Source organism: Alosa sapidissima, chromosome 6 (assembly GCF_018492685.1).
Source record: "Alosa sapidissima isolate fAloSap1 chromosome 6, fAloSap1.pri, whole genome shotgun sequence".
Lineage (NCBI taxonomy): Eukaryota > Metazoa > Chordata > Actinopteri > Clupeiformes > Clupeidae > Alosa > Alosa sapidissima.
Window position 1 is genome coordinate 29,165,281 of NC_055962.1, and position 22,978 is coordinate 29,188,258.

The window sequence follows — 22,978 nt, forward strand, 5'->3', positions numbered from 1 at the left end:
GCGGAAGACAGGTGAGTTAATTGCTGTCAATCATCCCTAAGGGCTCCTCCCGAACTTTGTTTAGAAAACATCATTTATTTTTTGCGGAATGGATGTACAGGACTGATCGGCGGTCATATTTTGTACCGCTATGCGGTACATCTAGTTCATTTATTTATTTTATTACTTGTTAATTTTTTTTGTTGTCTGTCTTATATGTCTACTGTTAGGTGTCTTGGGTACGCTGGCGATTACGCCGCTCCATCAGCCATCTTTTGTCTTGTGCGTCTTTTGTAAATTTGTTTGTTTGTCTTGATGTCACGGGAACGCTGGCGACTACGCTGCTCCGTCTGGCATTTTGTCTTACGCGTAAATGTCTAGTGTGTAGAGCCGGACAGTAACTGAGTACATTTACTTGAGTACAGTACTTGAGTAGGCTACAGTTTTGAGGGATCTGTACTTTACTCGAGTATCATTTTTTGGGAGTACTCATGACTTTACTCAAGTACATTTGAGAGGCAAATATTGTACTCTTTACTCCACTACATTTCTATCCATAACCGTGAGTACCCGTTACTACTTCTAAAAAAAAGGAAAAAAGAAAAATCTCGGAAACCTTCAATTTGTTGTTTCCCTCTCAAACGTGATTGGATTGTGCAGGCGCCACTGATTGGGACAGCCTATCAGCAATCACCTTCAGCTTTCTGCCAAAGTCAACTCCATGGTTAGATTTAGATAAGAGAGAAACCATGAACGAAACAATAGATGAAGACGCAGCAGGTCCATCCCGGAAATTTGTGCCAACCCGTGGCCCCACCTTGCCAGACTATTTCAATTTTCTGAACAAGTTAATGATAGTTTTTGCTTCAAGTGTTTCAATTACAAAATAGTAGGCCTATTTTGTATTTGAAATACGTATTTTAAATACATGTATTAGATACCCATCCCTGGCAACATGGTAAAAAGATGAAAATGACTTGATTTTACTTTCAATTCCTTTTACATTCTCTAAGGTATTACATTAACATTTTTCATAACTCCATGTAGGACGTTTCTGTACATAAATGTAAACACTGTGGCAGTAGTAATGCAATATTTAGAAATGTACTCTTGATACTCAAGTACTTTTAAAAACAAGTAGGCTACTTCAGTACTTTTACTTAAGTAGACATCTGACTGTTGTACTTTTACTTGTACTTGAGTAAAATTTAGCAAAGGGTATCTGTACTTTTACTCAAGTAATGAAGCTGTGTACTCTGTCCGCCTCTGGTGTAAAGCGACCTTGGGTGCTTTGTAAGGCGCTATGTAACAAATAAAATGTATTATTAGGGGTCCGAGCAGCGTAGCTGCAGGACCCCTATTGTTTCTGTACCGTTCATTTTTGGCCAAAATTCTGTAAAAGTCATACTGCTGCCTAAACCGTAACTCCAAAACTCTTCAAATTTTCAGGTATGGTTACCAGTACCCCCCTCTGCCCATAACCCAAAATTTGGGGTACTGCACCCAAAGGTGGCGCTGTTGGAAAAAAAAGTTAATTATGCTAATTTCTCCTTACCAGATTGACCTAGACTCAAAATTATTTAATAATATTAATCTCTAAACTCAGATGCATCTTTTTGGCCCTGGTCTTATGGTCTAAAAATGTTTATTTTTGACACAATTTCATGGAAAAGCCAAACATTATAAAAAGTTTCACACTCTTCAAAAATAATCAAATCTTCACCAAAATTCTCACAGACAATGTTTAGACCAAGCCTCACAAAAGTTATGGATCAGAATTTTGATATTTTGTTCCATTTCAGAGATATAGGCTAATAAAGTTAGACCACTTAGGCCATTTTTCCTAGATCACCTATATTCCTATAAACCGTAAGTCCTAGAAACTAAACATTTTCAAGTATTGTTACCAGTACCCCCCACTACCCATAACCCAAAATTTGGGGTACTGCACCCAAAGGTGGCGCTCTTGTCAAAAATGCTTATTTCTCCTTACCAGATTGACCTAGACTCAAAATTCTTTCATCATATTAATCTCTACATTTAGATGCATCTTTTTCACCCTGGTCTTATGCTCTAAAAATGTTTACTTTTGCCACAATTTCAGAGAAAAGCCAAACATCATAAAAAGTTTCACATACTTCAAAAATTATCAAATCTTCACCAAAATTCTCACAGACAATGTTTAGACAAAGCCTCACAAAAGTTATCAAAAGAATTTGGATATGTTTTTCCATTTCAGAGATAAAGACCAATAAAGTTTGACCACTCAGCCCATTTCTCCTATATCACCTATATTCCTATATGAGTAATTTTTTTTCCTTGGTGAACAACCATACAACCATCATTATGTGGATACCATTAACAGTGCACATTTTCAGATCTGTACTCTTTTTTATAAAGCCCTTAATTCTATTGTCAAATGTATGCTAGGAATTTTCTTGATGTTGTGTGTTTGCCAACACACCTTTTCACCATGTGAATGTGACTGCCAAATATGTAGGATTGTCAGTGGCTCAGTGGGATAATGCCTAGTGCTGATGTTTGTTAGGTTGAGAGTTCGAATCCCTGGTAGTGCTTTAGGCTCTAGCTCGAATACTATTGGTTATTGAAGATTCACATCATTGAACAGCACCTGAATGACATCAGGCAATCAACATACACAGTCATTAGTTGCCAAGAATCAGAATGCCGAGACACTCTGACATTTAGGGGAACTTCTTTGTTCACTATTTTTCCTTCATCATTAAGTCTATCATATTTATATTTCATCCATTAATGTTCTTCTCTACAAATGTCTAATTGCCCCAGAATTTCAAAAAGATTTCAGGTGTACTGTTTTAGGAAAGCCCTTCATTTTATTGTCAAATGTATGCTTGGAGTTTTTCTTGTGTTTACCAACACACATTTTCACATGTGAATGTGACTGCCCAATGTGTATGATTGTTAGTGGCTCAGTGGGATAATGCCTTGTACTGGTGTTTCTTAGGTTGAGTGTTCGAATCCCCATTAGAACTTCAGGATCAAGCTGCACATGCTATTGGTTATTGAAGATTGAACAGCACCTGAATGACATCAGGCAATCAACATACACAGTCATTAGTTGCCAAGAATCAGAACGCCGAGACATTCTGACATTTAGGGGAACTTCTTTGTTCATTATTTTTCCTTCATCATTAAGTCTATCATATTTATATTTCATCCATTAGTGTTCTTCTCTATAAATGTCTAATTGCCCCAGAATTTCAAAAAGATTTCAGGTGTACTCTTTCAGGAAAGCTCTTCATTTTATTGTCAAATGTATGCTTGGAGTTTTTCTTGTGTTTACCAACACACATTTTCACATGTGAATGTGACTGCCCAATGTGTATGATTGTTAGTGGCTCAGTGGGATAATGCCTTGTACTGGTGTTTCTTAGGTTGAGTGTTCGAATCCCCATTAGAACTTCAGGATCAAACTGCACATGCTATTGGTTATTGAAGATTGAACAGCACCTGAATGACATCAGGCAATCAACATACACAGTCATTAGTTGCCAAGAATCAGAACACAAGACACTCTGACATTTAGGGGAACTTCTTTGTTCATTATTTTTCCTTCATCATTAAGTCTATCATATTTATATTTCATCCATTAGTGTTCTTCTCTACAAATGTCTAATTGCCCCAGAATTTCAAAAAGATTTCAGGTGTACTGTTTTAGGAAAGCCCTTCATTTTATTGTCAAATGTATGCTTGGAGTTTTTCTTGTGTGTTTACCAACACACGTTTTCACCATTTGAATGTGACTGCCCAATGGGTATGATTGTTAGTGGCTCAGTGGGATAATGCCTTGTACTGGTGTTTCTTAGGTTGAGTGTTTGAATCCCCATTAGAACTTCAGGATCAAGCTGCACATGCTATTGGTTATTGAAGATTCACACCATTGAACAGCACCTGAATGACATCAGCCAATCAACATTCACACTCATCAGTTGTCAAGAATCACAATGCCGAGACACTCTATGACATTCAGGGGAACTTCTTTGTTTACTATTTTTCCTTCATCATAAAGTCTATCATATTTATATTTCATCCATTAGTATTCTTCTCTACAAATGTCTTATTGCCCCAGAATTTCAAAAAGTTTTCAGGTGTACTCTTTTAGGAAAGCCCTTCATTTTATTGTCAAATGTATGCTTAGAGTTTTTCTTGTTGTGTGTTTACCAATACACATTTTCACCATGTGAATGTGACTGGCCAACATGTAGGATTGATAGTGGCTCAGTGAGATAATGCCTTGTACTGGTGATCCTTAGGTTGAGAGTTCAAATCCCACTTGAAGCATTAGTGTTAGAATACTGTTGGGTTGTGGATGTTAGCATACTACAATAGAATGCTGTTGGGTTGTGGAGGTTAACACACTATTACATTACAGCTACTTGTCAATATGGACTTGTAGTGTAACTGTATAATTATAGGCTGTTTTTCTTATTGACTCCGACACAGCTGTAGCCTATAATTATTTGCTATTCTTATAATATTTGTCATTTCTTATACATATTTAGTCGGCAAGTGTGTTGTTCCACTTGACAGAACAAGGAGTTAAGGATGTCACGCATGAAACAATGCTGCAGAAACACGAAAATACGACTTTGAGTTTAGTAGGCTATAATTTTCAGTTCCTGTTTATCTATTGCACGATGGGTAATAATTTAAAGGAATCGTGTTGCAGTCTTGTAAATAGTGACCCTGCAAGATCCCTAGTCATTGCAAAATCATAGTCTGTGACTTAAAACTCTACTACTTGTCTTTAGATGTGAGAGGGTCTGAGACTGTAATCTTTCAAAAATCTTTTCCAAATCTTTGCAAATCTTTCCAAAGTCTGTCAGTGTAAGGAGGGCTTGTGGTGAAAGTGCTGTGGAGAAATTGCAGGATCTAACCTAACCACACCCAGTTTACCTGCTGGGAAACCCTGTAGCTCCGGAGCAGGGGCTCAGACCAGGATAAATTGTTTGCTCGCCCTCAGTTCACTCTTTTGTTCATCTCAACCCAGCACTCCAGTGTGTCCTGCTTTGTGTGCGTCTTTGAGTTAACGCAAGTCATCACTTTAATGACCCTCACTATGACTTTTGTGATGTTTATCAGTTTGTAGAGTAGCTCTGCCATCATGTGTAAAGTTAAGGTCTTTGTTTGTTGGTTAGGTGATGTTGGTTGACTTGGGATGTCAAGTATTGTTTAGTTGTACCTTATATAGCCATATGATTTTAGTTTATTGTTCAAATGTCAATTGGTTTGTTTGTGAGTTGGGATCTGTACTGATTTACCCCATTTCACTGATTACTCCATTTTCTGTTTGTTTCCTCTTTGATGCAGCACACATACAAGTAAAGAACAAAAGAACAGATGAATTGAAACTCAAATAAAGTTCACTTGTGTTGCACCGAAACCTGCCATCTCCGTGTCATCACTTCATACCATTGAGCCTTCTGACCGAGGCTCTGCCTGCTCGCCACACACTCACTCTACCTCGACCCACATCGCCCCCTACAGTTCCTTCAGCTGGGTTGTGGAGGTTAGCATACTAGAATAGAATACTGTTAAGAATACTGTTGGGTTGTGGAGGTTAGCACACTATAACGTTACAGCTACTTGTCAGGACTTGTCGTGCAAGGCAAGTATAACTGCATAATTATAGGCTGTTCATCTTATTGACTCCAACACAGAACCCACCCCCACCCCCCTTCACCTACCACCACAAATACAATTCCATTCTGTGGGAAACACTGCCTTCCATTAACAGATAGCATAGTCCTGTAGAATAGAGTATTGTTAGAATACTATTGAGTTGTGGAGATTAGCGCACTAGAATACTACTGTTAGAATACTGTTGGGTTGTGGAGGTTAGCACACTAGAATAGGGTATTGTTAGAATACTATTAGGTTGTGGAGGTTAGCACACTATAACGTTACAGCACAGGGTAATCCTAATTTTATGCATCAAATTTATTCCAATCCAACTCAAAAGTTTTGAACAACACAAAGTGAAGGTTTTATCCAGATCAAAATCAAGAATAGATTATGTGATCTAATCCAATTTCAGGATCCTTGTTTCCCTTTGAACAAGCCATTTTCAAGATTTGATCCAATCCGATAGCCGAAATCCGGTAACTGAAATCCGATAACCGAAATCCAATCGCGTTTCTTTTGAACAATTGGGCCCAAACAATCAAAGCATATGTAAAACTAAAAAGCTATGCTACCTCATGTTCGTTTTGCTCGGACCCCGTAAATCACCGCTTGCGGTTATATTTATTATTATTATTATTATTATATCTGAATTCTACTGACTGGTAACTGTTATCGACAACCCAACAACAGAAACTGACTGTATTTATTATTTCATTCGTCAAACACTTTTTTCCAGTAGGCTGAACTTTTTAAAAATAAATTCCCAGGACAGTTGATGTTCAACCACTGCTGTTTCAAATTGTATCAAAACCTATCGGTATATTATCGAATTGTCCCATTCCAAGTATTTGTGCATGTATTCCTTAATACCGTTTTACTAATAATGACTAGACTACTGAACTACAGTGCCTAAAAGTATTCACTCTTGGATATTTTCCCCTTTTATTGCCTTTAGAAATTGAAACGTAGTCAATATAATTTGGCTTTTTTGACAAGAATACATAAAAACAACTCTCTTTAACGTCAAAGTGAAATAAGATTTCTACAAAGTAATGTGAATTAATAAAAAAAATATATATAATCTAGAAGAAGAGGTTGCATAAATATTCACCCTCTTAAGTGACTGACCTCTAACTCAACAGCAGTCCAGCTAATTGGTGCTAGTAGCCTCACAATATTTTAAATGAAGATCGCCTGATTGCAGTGAATGTGTTAAGTAGAATAAAGACACCTGTGTCTGGAATGCACTGGTTAATCAGTATTCCTAGCTACAATTCCTAGCTACACCGTACACTATACAAAAAAACATCCCCTGGAGTTCAGTGAAATCCATCATTAACAAATGTAGGAAAATGGCAAATGTGTAGAGCTGTCTAGAGCAGGCGATCCCCACAAACTGAGTGACTGTGCAAGAAGAACACTGTTGGGGGAGGCCACCGAAGCAACTCTGAAGGAGTAGTTAAAACAGCTACCCTACAAATCCTCCTGTAGAATAGATTTGTAAGTGTAGTAGGCTACATTTGTAATATTGACAATTACTTGTACAAATCATTTTCACATTTAAATATTATTTCTACATTTTTAATTATTTACAATTTATGAATAATTATATGAACATTTAGAAATTTAAAGTGCCATTTGTAGATAATTCTGTATTTTAGACGGCAAATGGGTAATTGGCATGTTCTAGTAAATATTTCAAATAGACTTCAAATAGTTAGTTTTAACTGAGCCAGCATTGCAGCATCAGCAGACATTGTGAAGTACTGCACAGTGGATAACATCTCCAGTCTCTGTAGAAAGCAGTACACACTTGGTACTTAATATTGTGCAGCATATCAGTAAAAACATTAACTTTGTCAGTAAGTATTTGTAACTTTATATCATTCACGCCGATGGCAATCCACCAAGCCTATCCCTGAAGCCCTACAACATTCAGTAAAACAATAATTGATGAACTAAATCACACATTACAGCATTGCTTTAAAGTCGGAATGATCATTATTTAAATGCTTCTTGAAAAATTCCGGGACCCTCTTCCATAGATCGACCTGGGCCTCAGCATGAGCCTGGGGTTCCCCTCCAAATGCCACCACAGCGCCTATTGCTGGGTGGAAAGTGATGGGGCAATGGGGCATGTACGGAACCTCCAGGAAGTGACCCGCCTTGTGGTACCTGATCACCTCAAAGTTCTCCTTCCCATGGTCTCGAAGCCACTGAGCAGCCTGTTCAACAAATAAACCACTGTTCCAATTCTTGTCATCTTCAGAGGCTACAAACATGAAGTAGCAGCTGGCTTGTTCAATGGGAAACACAGAGGTGTTGTTCTCAATCATAGGATCTACAGTTACTTCCCTTACATCCAGAAATCCATAACCTGTGTCAACAGCCTTGCTTTCATCATATTTGGTGGGAGGGATGACCATATCTTTGTAATGGAGAGGAATTTGGGTGTTGGCGATATACAGCCATTGATGAAGACAGTTGCTGCGACTCCAGGAAGGAAAGCTGACACTGCCAGTGCTAACTCCCCACCTTTGGAGATTGACAGAATGCCTATATCTGGACCCTTTACCTGATGAAATAATTTGAGATATGAAATATTTCACACACAGATAAATCATCTTACAGTCATGACTCAGTGGATAACATCTACATGTAATGCTCTGAAGGAAACACTAGATGGAGACATTACTTTAATTTTTCCAGCTCACAATTTCACAAATCTAAACCCAGCATCACTTTTTTTTTTTCAGAATATTACCCATGGATTTCTGTTTTCTTTCAAAATGTATCTTTTTATTTCATGGTTACCTTGGGATGTGTCCGCAACAATGTCACAGCCTTTTCAAAGTACTCCAAGTCCAGTTTATTTAGGGCTTCTGGCAAATCCTTACCCAGATAGCAAGCATAGTCGGCCCGATTCTGGCTGAGTGCTGGCAGTGTCGGCTGAGGTCCGAGTCGGCTGAAGCACAGTAAACACAGTCGGCCCGATCCTGGCTGAGTGCTGCCACTGTCGGCGGAGTTTCAGGTCGGCTGAGGCACTGTCCCCTTGAATGGGCCGACACTGACACGCAGTAGTTGGGCTGATTACTGAGTGTCTTATTTGGCCCGATTGGGGTTTGATGGGCTACTGCCAGTTTTCGAATCAATCTCGGCAGACGGATTTCATACAGTGTGTGGCCCGATACTTCAGAAACGAACACTGATCAGTATCGAGGCTGTTGGCGGCAAAAATGAAACATTTAGCGACAGCCGGACGCTAAACGTACATGGCCCAATTTTGTAAAGTGACTGTCGGCCCATTACATGTGGAAGAGCCACGAGCAGAGCAACTGTTCAGTTTGAAACCAGCAGGACGGCGCGAAACTGTCTCGTTTTGGACACTGCCTGTGGTAAGTAACATGCAACTTTACCTGTTATTGCATGTAAATCATTATGAATGTACGTAGGCTTATTATTGCAGACACAGTTTAACAAGTAGCATAACAAGAATGGGTGTTTCAATCTAACCCCCTTGACGATGACGAAGCTAGCGGTAACATACGTTATGATTTCTTAGCCTACTTTGTTGGCCTAATTAGCTGCTACCTTTAACGTCAGTGTTGGTGGTCAAAAACGTTCAGTGCTGTAACGTTAGCTATACTTGCATAATTATGTGGTTTTCAAAGAAAAGTGTGATCTAATCATTTTAGAAATAGCTTAACAGTTAACCAGTATTGCATGACTTAGAATATAGCGATTGGTAATTGGGCATTTCATCGTTATCTATCCAACTTCAGGCACTAGGCAGGCAGGACTGAGACTGTATGCCTTAAGAGAGTGTGTGAGAGAGAGAGAGAGAGAGAGAGAGAGAGAGATGGTAGCAGGGTGGGTCCTGTCCTGGTCATGTAAAGCTCATCAAAATCTGTATTTTAAGGTCGTTCTGTATTTTGTACTGAGGGGTTGTTTTATGATCATGTAATCATTTTGAGCACATATACTTCCATTAACCTAACGTTACTGTGACTTTTTTTAAATGTAGGCCTACACCTCAGAATCCAGGCCACACAGAGACCTGCCTGCACTGAAGGCTACCCGTGTATACATGTGTGAACCATTTCTTGTGTTGGAAAAACAGGAGACCTGAAGAGCTCTTGGTAAGTTGTACATTGATTTAATAGAATAAGTAATACGTTTTTGTTTAGATGAGCCAAATCATAGGAATCAGCTTTCATCTAGGCCTGTGTTTTGTGATGTGTCATTTTTAGATGCTTTTGGTTTGCCTCATCCATTTTGTCAGCAAAGAACAGGAGTGGGCAGGAAACATGCGCTGTTGAAAACATGGCCAACCAACTGGAGCACCCACAAGGTTCTTGTGAAGGAAGTCCACAAGTGCTTCAGGTCTGTATGTGTTGACAAATATGTCTTGCTCTTGGTGATTGTCATTGGTAATATATCAGCATTTAACAATCACACAATGTCAATGTTGCCCAAAATAACTACCAGGGAGGTGTTACCAAGACAGCTGCAGAATGGCAAGACTGGGCTTTAGTAATATTTTGTCAGACAGTAAAGGATACATAGTTTAATGATTTTTTTTCTTTTCTTTTGAAATGACATGCTGTCCATGCATCTCAAATTGAAGGATGGATGGAAAGAACTCTTTGATCAACCCCCACAGAGAGCTGAGGTGGCTATCTGTAAGTATATTTGAGTGGACAAACAGAACTTCTGACAGATGACATGTTGAAATCTTGCTTTAGACCTCATAATGATCTTATAATATTCTTTTATACCTAAATGCAGTTTGGAGACACCCCCGGCTGCTAGTGCTGCTGAAACTGGTGGAGGCAACAATGAAGCGGCAACAGAAGGAGAAGGCAGGTGGCAAAGGTTGCTGCTATTGAAAAATACTTTGAGAGTGAGTGTGTGTGCATGTATGTAGCTGGGTAGGTCATGGTACAAAAATACAGAATTTAAAGCACTTAACACTTAACTCACATCCCACTACTGACAATGGAATTACTCTTTTAGAGTGAGTGAGTGAGGGAGAGAGATAGAATATTTCTGTAAATGTTTAATGTTAATTTAGAATCATTTATTTCTTTGAATCATTATACAGTTTTAAAATGTTTAATTGTTTGTGTTTTTGTATATGAAAGAAGTCGATTGTTGTAGATAAAAGTAGATTGTATATTTTAACTTGTTTAATTTCTAAAGTGTATATATGTAAAAGCTTGTATAATTTTTAAATGTTTGTTTTATTTGCAAGGTTGTGTTTGTCAAACTTGTTAATAAAAGTAGCTTGTGCTTTTAATTACTAGTTCTGGATTTGTGTTTATTTTCAAGTACTTTTGGTAGTTAATGGGCCACATGTGGCCCGGGGACCCAGCCGACATTCAGCCAACACTCAGTCAGATCAGTTTTATAGTGTGTGGGCCAGTACAGGCCCAGAGGCCCAGCCGACACTCAGCCAACACTCAGTCAGATCAGTTTTATAGTGTGTGGGCCAGTACAGGCCCAGAGGCCCAGCCGACACTCAGCCAACACTCAGTTATATAGTGTGTGGGCTAGACCTGGGCCAACAGAATGCATGACAGTCATTTCACAGTGTGTGGGCCACACCTGGGCCAACAGAAACAATAAGAGTCATTTCACAGTGTGTGGGCCACACCTGGGCCAACAGTTCCAATAAGAGTCATTTTACAGTGTGTGGGCCAGACCTGGGCCAACAGAAACAATGAGAGTCATTTTGCAGTGTGTGGGCCACATCTGGGCCAGAGGAAATTCTTTGTGTCAGTTATCAGTAATTGGGCCATTGTTGGGCCGGAGGCCCAGCCAGAACTGGGCCAACACTCACAAAACCCTGAGGCAAGGTAGTGGGCCAGAGGTGGGCCGGTCAAATTTTGCTATCTGGGTATGGCCATAATAGGCCAATGCCATGACCGCAAACCCTTTATTTGCCAACAAGCTTGCTCGGAGCTCATTCAAGCCACCACCAAAAATATACACATCCAAAATACCAGGGAATGGTCCAGGTCCTATGAAAGCAAATACATTGAATGGTAAATTATTCCTTAGAGCACTGTATTACAGCCAAATTTAGTGATTTTGCATCAAAGGCAGAGTTTTCATTTCATTGAGTCCTATAATCTGTTCAAACTTTCTGTGAATTACTCGTGGCATTTTAGGCTAGGATAGCCTACCATATCCCTATAACTTCTGATCACAAATGAAACTTCTAACCATGGATCTATTTCTAGTTATTTCATATTCAATGAGAGAGCCTGACATTGATGACACTTTTTGCTTATTCGTTTTAATTCATTTGTCTGATGCTTTGGAAGCGACATACACACGTCAATTAACATTACAAGGGCCAATCTCCCCAGAGCATCCTTCTTAGCTTATGATGAGGCACAACAGATCTCATCGACGTAAACAGTCCCATCGCCTGAGTGCCTTTAAAGCTACCACCTATGGATGGGCATGTTTCCAGGTCGATCTCTCCTATGTCTGCGCTGTAGATGGCCCAAGCTTAGAAGATGATGCCTTTGTCGTCGGTAAATTGGGAATGCAGCTCCACAGTCTGTTTCGGCATAAGACCAGTGACTTTAGTTTAAAATGAATAGGCTGGTCAAAAAAACTGCACAGGCAGAACTTTTAACACTGGTGAATGTAAAGACATGTTAAAAACCGCTTGGACAACATACAAGAAACTTGAATTCCTAGGCATCCAAACTTCATCTGAAGTGAATTCCTCTCGGTCGACAAAATAAATAACCTGCTATAGCGCCACCTAGCTAGCCAACAATAGACTACAGACACCTATCTGGGCCTACAATTAAATTCATTCACAGATCACAGAAGCCTATTAGACCTAAGCCTACAGCAGCAGCCAGCAGATAAAGTCCTCAAAATCGATCAATCTGTTAAATAACGGGACATAGGCCTAGTCCAAAAAGCCCTCCAGTAGACGAGATAGAAAAGTATTTTACTGCAACGTTAGTAGCCTACATTAATCTCGGAGATACATCACATACCTGACAGACTCTATCTAGTTATTTTTGTTATGTTACGGGAAACACAAACCCCTCCTCCACCAACAACCACCAACCTCACCCAGAGCTTTGCACTCACCTACCGACCATAGTTCCCATGGAAACGATATCAGAGCGAGGCAGCTGGTGGAGTTCCCTGTAGTCCCTCATCAACGTTGCCTCGCTAACAAGCTCAGCAAATAATCCTGTCCGAGCAAGGGAGAGGGTAAAGGACGAAAGATACCTCAAGGAACCAGCAACGTGACCATTTTACCGAGACAGGATTTTACATTTATTTATTTCGAAACACTCCCTTGGACAACTGACTACATGTTCCACAAGTGAAAGAAGGGAGGAGGGCTTTTACATAGCCTTTAAACTGGTATGTATCGAGAATTGTAGCAGGTTTTGCTAATAGGCTAGCTGCTAACGTTTACATTTGTTGCCTTTTGCTTGCTTTTTGCTAGCCCGAGTTTACGCCACACAGCCGACAAATTTACTCAGTCTGTGTTGTGGGAATCTGTCTCAGAATAGAATACTATTGAATTATCCTCACAAGCTTAACGTTAACAGAATATGTAACGTTAAGGAATGGGTTACGTTAACGTTATATTAACGTTAGACAATTGTGAGGCTCTGAGCTCTGTTAACGTTATGGCCAATGTTGGTGTTTGGTAGCAAAATAATGGATTAATATTACCGTTTAGTCGTTCACTTATCGAGCTTCCAGCAATCTGAAAGAAAACATTCTGCCAGTACGTTGGACAGTAACAATTTAACACATTTTTGAACTTTCTATTGACATTGACAATTCGTAGCTTGGGAAAAGAACACAATGTTGCTATTGTTGCGACCAATCTCACCGTAGTAGCCATTTGTTTTGACAATTTTCCTTTTAAATATGAAGCAAAGTAACCTTGCTGTTTTTGTAACTGCTGTGGGTGGAGGTGAATACATTTTAGACGATGGTACTGAATCCTAACGTTATTGCTGTTCCTGAACCTTGTTCGCGTTAAATCGACTTCAATTAATTTTCTCCTAAGAGGTCTGATAAATTGTGTTAAAGCAACTATGAACATATTGTTAGCCTGTAGACTAGCTAGGATGGTGACAACTGTTACGCCTGACTTGATTCGGTACTAACGTTTTTGTTGTTTTCTCTAAGTTAGGGTTCAATCTGTAGGCAGCTGGCAACATTGGAAGTTTGCTGACATTCAAAACAATTTCCATTGTGTGCTTTTTGATCGGCCGGAAAAAAACACTTGACATATATGATATAGTGATAGAGCCCGTGTTATGCTGTGAAACAGGATGTATTGGATGATACGCGCAAGCCCTCTTTGTTTTGTAGCTTCGCCCTCAGTACATTTCGCACGTGTCGGAGCGTGTGACCGACTCTGCTCGGGCTCGGGAGATGCCATGGGAGGATTTTCCCCCTCTCATGTTAGTTACTGCTGCAACTATTATCCTCCTCCATTCTGAATAGAAATGTGCTGTATGCATACGGTTTTACAAGTCGCCATGAGTATTCAGAAGAGCTGTAGCCTCTAGACTAGTGAAGCCTATCGTTTCATGTTATCTGGTGAGAGTGCATCGTTAAGAAGCAATTTGTAAATAGTTATTGTAAGAGATCAAAATCCCATAATATCTCCATTTAATTCATCGTATGCCCCACATTTAGGCTAGCTGTCCAGGTCTTTCTAAATTGGGAACTGCGAACTGTTAAGTTCCTGTTATTTTGACTCTGACTGAAAGCAGTGTCCTATGTCAAGTCCTTTTCACCCCCCTGATGTTCTCTGCTTGCACATCCCTCCATGTGTTTTCACTCCTCATAAAACTTGTGTTGGGGGTGGAGGGATCCTTTGAACCAACTTAAATGCTATATGACAAAGGCTCTCTCTTGTGCATGGTGCAGATCACATCTGTGTAATGACTTAATGAAACCAAAAGTATTTGTCAAGGTGCTATTATAGATGGTTCTATGTTGGTGGGTGGACTCAATATCACTACCAAACTGAGCCTGTCTCTCTTCTCAAACACAACCCCCTCTCGTACCAACCACACTTCTTCCCTTTTGGGGAGTCCCTGGCAGCAGGCACATGCCATTGAAAACACTTTTGTGCCTTAGAAGTGAAAGTCTTCCTGGCCTTCTCTTTAAAAATGGAAAAGAAACACACCCATAGATTATGTGGGATTTTGGATTTGGGGCGCAGACTTGGAAGGGACTCTGTCCACCATTTTGATGCCACGTCTTGTGTGTTTGGGGCATGTGGTTTTGTTCTGGTCGGACTGGTTTCTCTTCAACACATGAGTTGGGTTTAAAACACAGCCTCTTGAAGTCTGATCCGTACACATTTTTGCAATGCCCCATACCTTGGTGACTAGAGACAGGCATGTCTGTTGAAGATGGTCAAGCAGCATCATGTGTAAAGATTTTAGTCTATTATTGTGGTTATTTTTATATGAATTAGTCACTCATGACACTGACCTGCTAGTTGACTTGAGTGCGTAGTGGAGTATATGCAATGGCAAAGGGCTGTATATTTATTATGATGGTTATAGAAAACAATGTTTTCTTCCACCGAAAAACTTTGACCTTGGCATGCACATGGAATTACTATACATTTTACTGGTATCGGTAGAAATGAATGGCATTCTGAAAGGTTTGCCTGAATTTAATTTTTGACTTTTATTTGGAAACCATAGTAAAAGAAGTTTATCAGGCTGACATGGCCTAAATTTCAAGCCCCCCAAAGTTCAAAGGTCTTAGTAGAAGATAGATAACTCAGGAGGTTAGCAAATCTGAAACTATTCTAACATGACACTTAGTAGGTTCATCGTCATCTAGCATTGTTTGCTTTAAGTAGACATGATTAACAGCTACTCATTACTTTTAGAGTGAGAGCATATACTGTCAGATTTGGGCTTTGTCATTAGATCCATCAGTTGAAATGTTCTAGCCTCTTAACATCTTGGCAAAGCCTGCATTGTATTGTGTACCCCATTCAAAAAAGTACCTTCAGTTGTCAAATCTGCTGTTGTCAGACTGCAATCTTAATAGATGTCTGGGGGAAAAAAGGTTTTCGCAACTCCTGTCTAAAGACAAGAATACTCTGGGAGGATAAAGCAACAACACAATTTCCTGTTAGCCAGGAATAGCATGCATCTTCTGATGGCTTTCTCTGTTAAGGTTTGCAACAAGAATAGCTATATGCTTCTTCCTTCTTCACCAGATTTATCTGGGCGAAGTTGCTGTCAGCAGTCTCATGTAAATATGACAACGGCCTACCAATGTCATAGGTCTAATAATCCAGAATCCTGAATAGCTTGTCCTGTGCATATTTGGGTTGGGAAGAGAATACTGCCTTGAACTTCAGCATATGTGCATATAAGCCTAGCTAATCTAACAGCATAGACCTCTCAAGTCAAGTCGGCTTTTATTGTCAATTTCTTTACATGCACTGGTCATACAAAGAATTGAAATTTCGTTTCTTACTTTCCCATGCAGACATAGACATACTTTAAATACAGACATAGACATACTATAGACATAGCCATAGACAATAAACATTAAATTAAAGTGCAAGACTGAAATATAGAACATGTATGTATCAAAATAAGTATCCAGAATAAGTCCCGCCTCCTAACTTCCGTATCCATCCAACCTTCGGTCGTCAAATGTCTATGGGAAATAACATGGCGTTTTGAAAGATCGTACCTGTCAAACTCTGTAGGGGACAAAGTAGAAAAAGCTGCTGGGCAGATTGGCCTACACACTTCTGCCATCTAGTTTCCACTGGATCTTTTTTTATTTTTGGTGCCGTTTAAGTAGTATAGTCTATAATATACTACTTAAACGGCACCGACAATCAAAAAATCCAGTGGAAACTAGATGGCAGAAGTGTGTAGGCCAATATGCCCACCAGTTTTTTCTACTTCGCTACCTACAGATGTTTTACCGGTATGATATTTCGAAACGCCATGTTATTTCCCATAGACGATCGACGCCCGGAAGTTGGATGGATACGGAAGTTACGGAGGCGGGACTGGAAAGGTCTATTATTCAGAAGGGCATAGGACATTTCATTTCCCATGAATTCCCACACATGTGTGCTTTTAAATTATTATGGGCATTTATTATACGGCTCTTCACAATGCTAGTAGAACGCTCCATTGAGTTGAATGGGATTTCCCAACGTTCTACGGTCAAATAAATTAATGTAATTACCGCTGCAAACATATAATTACCGCTGTCAATGGCAACGGGTTTTGTGCTTCTGATACGTCTTTCATATCACTACGCAAGGACTGGAATTTCATTCAAACGTGAAAGCAGACGGTTGATCAGCTGTGTGATAAAGAATGTTTGATTCAAGTTCAGCAGCGTGTGTTGTTGCGAACTATTTGTTTCTCAGCAAATGCCACGATTAACGGTAACAAATAGGCTAGGCTATGTAGGCTAAAGTCATATCGTGGGGAGTTTATTATCTCGTTTTGGCAAGTAGCCATATAATAAGCGGGATAATGTATAGAACGCCGGTCATTATGGGAAAATAAGTCCCTTCAGGGCGAAACAAGACCGGTTCGCCCTGTCGGGACTTATTTTCCCAATAATGACCGGCGTTCTATACATTATCCCTTACATATTGTCAATGTCAGTGACTGCATGGATTGATTAATCCTACTCTTTTGACAAAACATATTGCATGGTAGGTTCGGTTGATTACTATCATATAGTACGGAAAAGGGTCAGAAGTATTACCTTCTTACATTGCAAAAATGAACAGATATAAAAAGCGGGTGACTTAAACAAGCCTGATGAGAGGGTCATTTCCCCACGTTAAACAAGCCTGATGAGAGGGTCATTTCCCCACGTTAAAGCGACACTCCACCATTTGGGGAATTACACTCATTTTCCACCTCCCCTCGAGTTAAACAATTGAGTTTTACCTTTCTCCAGTTCATCCAGCCGTTCTCTGAGTCTAACAGTAGCACTTTTAGCTCCAGCTCATTGCTCATTGCTCTCTGCTATAAGCTAACGGTCTAATCTGATTCAATGAGCTGGAGCTAAAAGTGCTACTGTTAGACTCAGAGAATGGCTGGATGAACTGGGGAAAGGTAAAACTCAAATGTTTGACTCAAGGGGAGGTGGAAAATGAGTGCATTTCCCCAAATGGTGGAATATCCCTTTAATGAAGTGGCACAAATCATGCCCAAAATCTGAGTTAAATGCAGTCACCATTTATAGTCACCTGTAACTACACCATGTGTGCACCGGCCCTCCTCCTTGACCCCTGTTCTACTTACTGCACTCAGGAGGTTAGTCTTCAATACACCTCTCGTGAGGTGTAGCGCACATGGCATAAACAATATTTTTTCCACCTTTCACTCACAACAGGAAGCCTGGCGGCTTATACAAGCTTCCTGAATTACACACACACGCACACCAGATTTCGGCCGCCTGAATGCCATTTCACTCTGCTGAGCCGGGAGGGAAATGTGTAACATCACCACATTAGTGTAGTGCTGCCGGACACAGAACCTCAGTGTTCTGTTGCCAGTGGCAACGTGATGGCTCATGTAAGCTATTGATACACATATCCTATGTGACAGCAATGAGAGTGGATTTGTCCATATTATGAGTGCTGGTGGTCTAGAGGCATTTGTCTTAAGACTTAGGGCTTTCCCAGTCAAACCTGATTCTTTTTCATATTGTTCATTTGGTCACAACCATTGGCCATCTTCTTGCATACATTCCATGATAATAATGATGAATAATACATTGTGATATCTGCTAAACACCATCAACTAGGCCCTATCCTACAGTACAACACATCCGTTCTGGTGAGCTAAAACCTGACCCCAACAAAGGTGCATTTGTTGTTCATCTGTTCACAAAACAGTTAAGGCTAAACCTACGTTTTTTAAATTGCCACCAAAAATAGCTGCACACTGTTGGGATGGCTTAAGCACTTATTACATCAGGTAGGCTATGGCAAGGCCCCTTTGCCATTCCATTCCTGCTCACAAATTACTCCTACGGTAATCACATCACCCTTTTTATCACTTATGCATGCTTAAGTGGCCACACACGCACAGTGTGATTTTTATTTTTAAGTCTAAAGTGTGGTCTTTTCTGTTTGCTACTTGCAGAGCCCCAGTTGCCGTGTGCAGTAAAAATGACCTCTGTAATACCTCTGTTTTGAGCCGTTCGTAACTGGCGTGAGCGGGGAAAGCAGTGTCGTTTACTGCCTGCTTCATGCTGCTGCTGGATTAAAGCGGATCTGCTGTTCAATCTGTCTGACCTCCACACCTGGAGCTCATTAGCAAAATAGTAGCGTTTCATTCTTTTTTTTTTTTATTGCATCAATCAAAAATCTATTCTCCTAAGTGTACCTCCCTGCATTTTCAGTAAAGTACATCTGGCATTATCACAGGGTTTCTCATAGGACTCTCTCTCTCTCTCTCCCCTGCTCTCTGAGTGTGCGTGTGTGTTGTTTAAACATGTTTCATCATAAGATGTCTCATCATAAACATCACCATGTGTCAGTGTCCTCTCCCCTCCCTAGTTGTTCTTGGCAAAAGGACATTTCATTTCCCACTAAAGCAGTTTTCCCCTCGAGTCACCCTGTGTTGAATGAACTTCTCTCAGAATCAGCAGTGCTTTTGAGATCTGGGATTTTCTCAACCATACATTAAAGCCGTCTGCCAATTTCATGGAAACGAAATGTTCTTTTTTTGCTTTTTTTGATGTACACAGGCACGTAATGTAGCTAAACAGCGTTCACTTTTTTTTAATGCTAATCACATGGGTCCATTCATTAGTGTGTCTTTAAATGTCCTTCATCACAACTGACTGGGTGGCCTCCCCTCCCCTCCCCTGCCCTCCATACACAGGTTGAGCCAGAGTGGACCCGCACCTCCACTGCTTGGCAGGCGTGTGGAAGATGAGTGGCGGCATGGTGGCAGTGCCCAGCCCTCTGGCCCCGCGCTCAGTCTCGCCCAGGCTGGCAGTGCCCGTCGTGCTACTGCTGGCCACACTCACCAGGGCCCACGCGTCAGGTAAGAGCTGCCACAGACTCCTCCTCTGCCAGATATGGCTGCTAATGCACACACACACACACACACACACACACACACACACACACACACACACACACACACACACACACACACAGAAATATATGAGTAAACAGCTACTCCCAAACAAATGCCACACACAGACAAATGCCGCGCACACACACACACACACACAGAAATATATGAGTAACAGCTACTAACGCTTCTACCCTGTTCACACATACATACCAGATGTGTGCGGAGCATTTTGTAGCCTATGTAGCTACACACAATCAAAAAACACCAATGCATGTGTTGGTGTGCATGTGTCTGTTGTCTGTAATTGGAGCCATGTTATGTGAGTCATTGTAGAGATCTGGACCTTTTTGATTCTGGTTCAAGTTTCTAGTAAATTTTGTGAGCTGAGTGGGTGTTTTCTCTGCTTCTGAGAAGTGAGTGCTGTGCGTGTGTGTGTGCGTCAGCGATAAAGAGGTAAACTGGGTCTCATTGCTGTTTACACAGTTTGATGGAGAACTATGGCTGCAGGGAGGCAGCAGGGAAGCCTTCTTAGGAACTGTGTGTGTGTGCGTGTGTGCGTGCGTGTGTGCGTGCGTGCGTGCGTGCGCGCGTGCAATCTCGCTCCCTGTAACCCACCCCTCCTGTGTGTGTGTGTGTGCGCGTGCGCGTGCGCGTGTGCCATCTCGCTCCCTGTAACCCACCCCTCCCCCATCTTTCCCCGCTGTGTGTGTGTGCGCGTGCTCATGTAGTGAGCGGTGACAAATGTCCTTGCCCTGGCACCGTGATGATGTGCTCCTCGGGTGTGGCAATATGGTCTCCGCTCCTCTAAGGGGTGAGACCTTTTTTCAAAGGCAAGAATTGATTCCATCGTTATTTAAGACTATTTCATGCTTTTTCATCTATTTTTAAATGCCCTCTCTGCCTCTACCCAAAGATAGATGCAAACCAAATGGAAATGAACACAAACAAAACACCCCTGATATTGATGCATCCGCTTACAAACACCAACTCTCCTTTCTGTCCTTGCGTGCACTGATGCTCCAAGGGCTGGCGGGAGTCACCCATCCCCTTACGCAATGCAGCCTGCTGCACGAGACACGCCTGCACATGCGCACTGACAGACTGCTAGCTAGATAGAGGGGTAGATTTAGAGAGAGTGGCAGTGGGAAAGAAATGGATGGAAAATAAAAACGTTGCATCCCTAGCGACACCAATTTACATTAACGCTTAACGTTCCTTTATCTGCTCTGTGCAGAATGGTGGCACGTGATCTCTCATGGTGCTCCACGCGCTCTGAGTGAGAGTGTGTAAAGCATTTAAATGTGAATCTGTGCACCCTCCCCTCTCTCTCTCTCTCTCTCTCTCTCTCTCTCTCTCTCTCTCTCTCTCTCTCTCTCTCTCTCTCTCTCTCTCTCTCTCTCTCTCTCTCTCTCTCTCTCTCTCTCTCTCTCACACCCACACACACACACACACACACACACACAGACACATTATACACACAAACAAAAGACCAGATGGAAAGAATCCCATTAAAAAAAAAAAGGTCATTAGTTGATGGTCAGCAGATTTGAGGTCCTCTGCTAGCTCATTGTCTGCTGTTCAGTGTGCCTCGGAGCTAAGCCTTTGCTCTGCCCTCAGCACATCTCCCCTGCTCCCGCTCCCTCCCCCTGACTGCATGCATAATTTACTGTAGGAGATACTGTAGAGTAATCCCCTGGCATGGCCTTACTGTTCTCGAGATTTCTCTGAATATGAAATGTACAAATTCCATTACACGACTACCAGCTTATGCGCAAAGCTCCTAAATATACAAATTAAGCTTCATTTTTAGGGGGATGAGGAAATAAAGCCTATTTGTTGAGGCAGGAGTCAACCAAACAACCATGTTTTGAGAATCAAAAGGTAATGCAAGAGCTGTTTTGAATTTAGCTTGCTAAATACAGAACAGTGGCCTGCTTCAGAAATTCACAATTTAGCCAGTTTAGGAAATGGTTCACGTTCCATTTCTTAATCAAATCCAAAGGACTTTCAGGATGCTTGAGTTGTTCTCATGCATTCCTAATTTATATCCTTCAGAAACAAATCTATTTTGTGTCATTTAACATCCAAGGAGGAACTGAGATTGACATGTCCCTACAGACACCAGACTTGATGTCTCGATGCTCTTTTATGATGTAGGAAAGTACACACCAATTGGCTAATAAGAGAAAGCAGAAGGAGGCAGGTGACATTTATTCCTGCATTGCACAGTCAAGACCGCATGGACAGGCAGACAGCGGTCATTTTCCTAGTTTCAGTCTTGTGTCATCATAACAAACGAGAGCTGGCGAGAGCTAAATCAATTGTATTGGGTCAACACGGGGATGTTTGGGAGGAAATCGCTTCAGGGAGAATGGAAAGTGGCTGAAAAATGTAATGGGGACAGTTTTGTGGTTCTGGATGACAGTGGATCCTTTTTCAATGAGCTAACTTAGAAAACTTCCGTTTCAGCAGAAATACTTGACGTTAGGTTGCCATAGGTTCTTTTCTTGAGATTCTGTCAAATGAACAGAGTAAACAGTAAGGACACTTGGTTTAAAGACTTTAAATAATAACAGTAACACTCAGTTTGTGTGTAATGAGACTGTGTGTGTGTGTGTGTTGGTAAGAGAACAAGAAATGGCTTCCCACTAAGCCACAGCAGCAGAATTGAAGTCAGTGTTTTCAGATCCGTGGCCCCTCAGTAGAAGTTCACTACTTTCCCATCAGCCCCCACCCACACCCCTTCCCCACCCCCATGCACCACTCATAGCTCCATGCACCGCAGGGCCCATACAGCCTGATTGGGGTGAGGGATCCAGTTCAGACATGACATGAACTCAGTGACTGCACTGATTCCAAGTATGTTCGCAAATCATCATTAGAATTATAAACACTGACTGGATGGGTGTTGGGTGAACAGGTAAAAGAAGACTTTGTGTTGTGACCTACAATTATATTGTATATTGTGTGGAAAGTGATCTGTGGATTCCTACAATGCAATTGTGTTCGACATATTGTTTCACTGACACTAAAGTTGCATTGTCATGAACAGTTTTAGATATGTAACCTAAATTATTTCATACTTAATATTAGCCATCAGTTAGCTATTAGCATGTATGACAAAAGCAAAGCTAGGTTTTAATAAAATAAACAATTTAAAAAGCTTTAGTCAAATTGCAAAATACTTAAAAATACTCTCGTATAACATTTTC

At 40.9% G+C, this 22,978-nt stretch overlaps 1 protein-coding gene, 1 long non-coding RNA gene and 1 pseudogene across 6 annotated transcripts in view; 2 read left to right on the forward strand and 1 right to left on the reverse strand.

Moving 5' to 3' along the window:
- Nucleotides 1–7,501: 7,501 nt before the first annotated feature.
- LOC121710966 lies at nt 7,502–12,839 on the reverse strand (annotated as a pseudogene).
- Nucleotides 8,544–11,087, forward strand: LOC121710967. 4 transcript variants are annotated; one of them, XR_006032197.1, is made up of 5 exons: nt 8,544–9,041; nt 9,671–9,785; nt 9,897–10,029; nt 10,274–10,328; nt 10,435–11,087. It is a non-coding gene; the product is annotated as an uncharacterized LOC121710967 (long non-coding RNA). The 4 variants fall into 4 exon arrangements; XR_006032198.1 differs by having other exon boundaries at nt 9,929–10,029; nt 10,435–11,084; XR_006032195.1 differs by having other exon boundaries at nt 9,897–10,328; nt 10,435–11,080.
- A 73-nt stretch (nt 12,840–12,912) lies between the features above and the next one.
- The window catches only part of susd6 (sushi domain containing 6), a 28,177-nt gene continuing 18,111 nt past the window's right edge, over nt 12,913–22,978 (forward strand). For both annotated transcript variants that reach the window (XM_042094193.1, XM_042094194.1), the window contains exons 1-2: nt 12,913–13,050; nt 19,566–19,730. In XM_042094193.1, the coding sequence (XP_041950127.1) occupies nt 19,616–19,730 (115 nt within the window). In that variant the 5' untranslated portion in view covers nt 12,913–13,050; nt 19,566–19,615. The remainder of the gene's footprint in view (nt 13,051–19,565; nt 19,731–22,978) is intronic.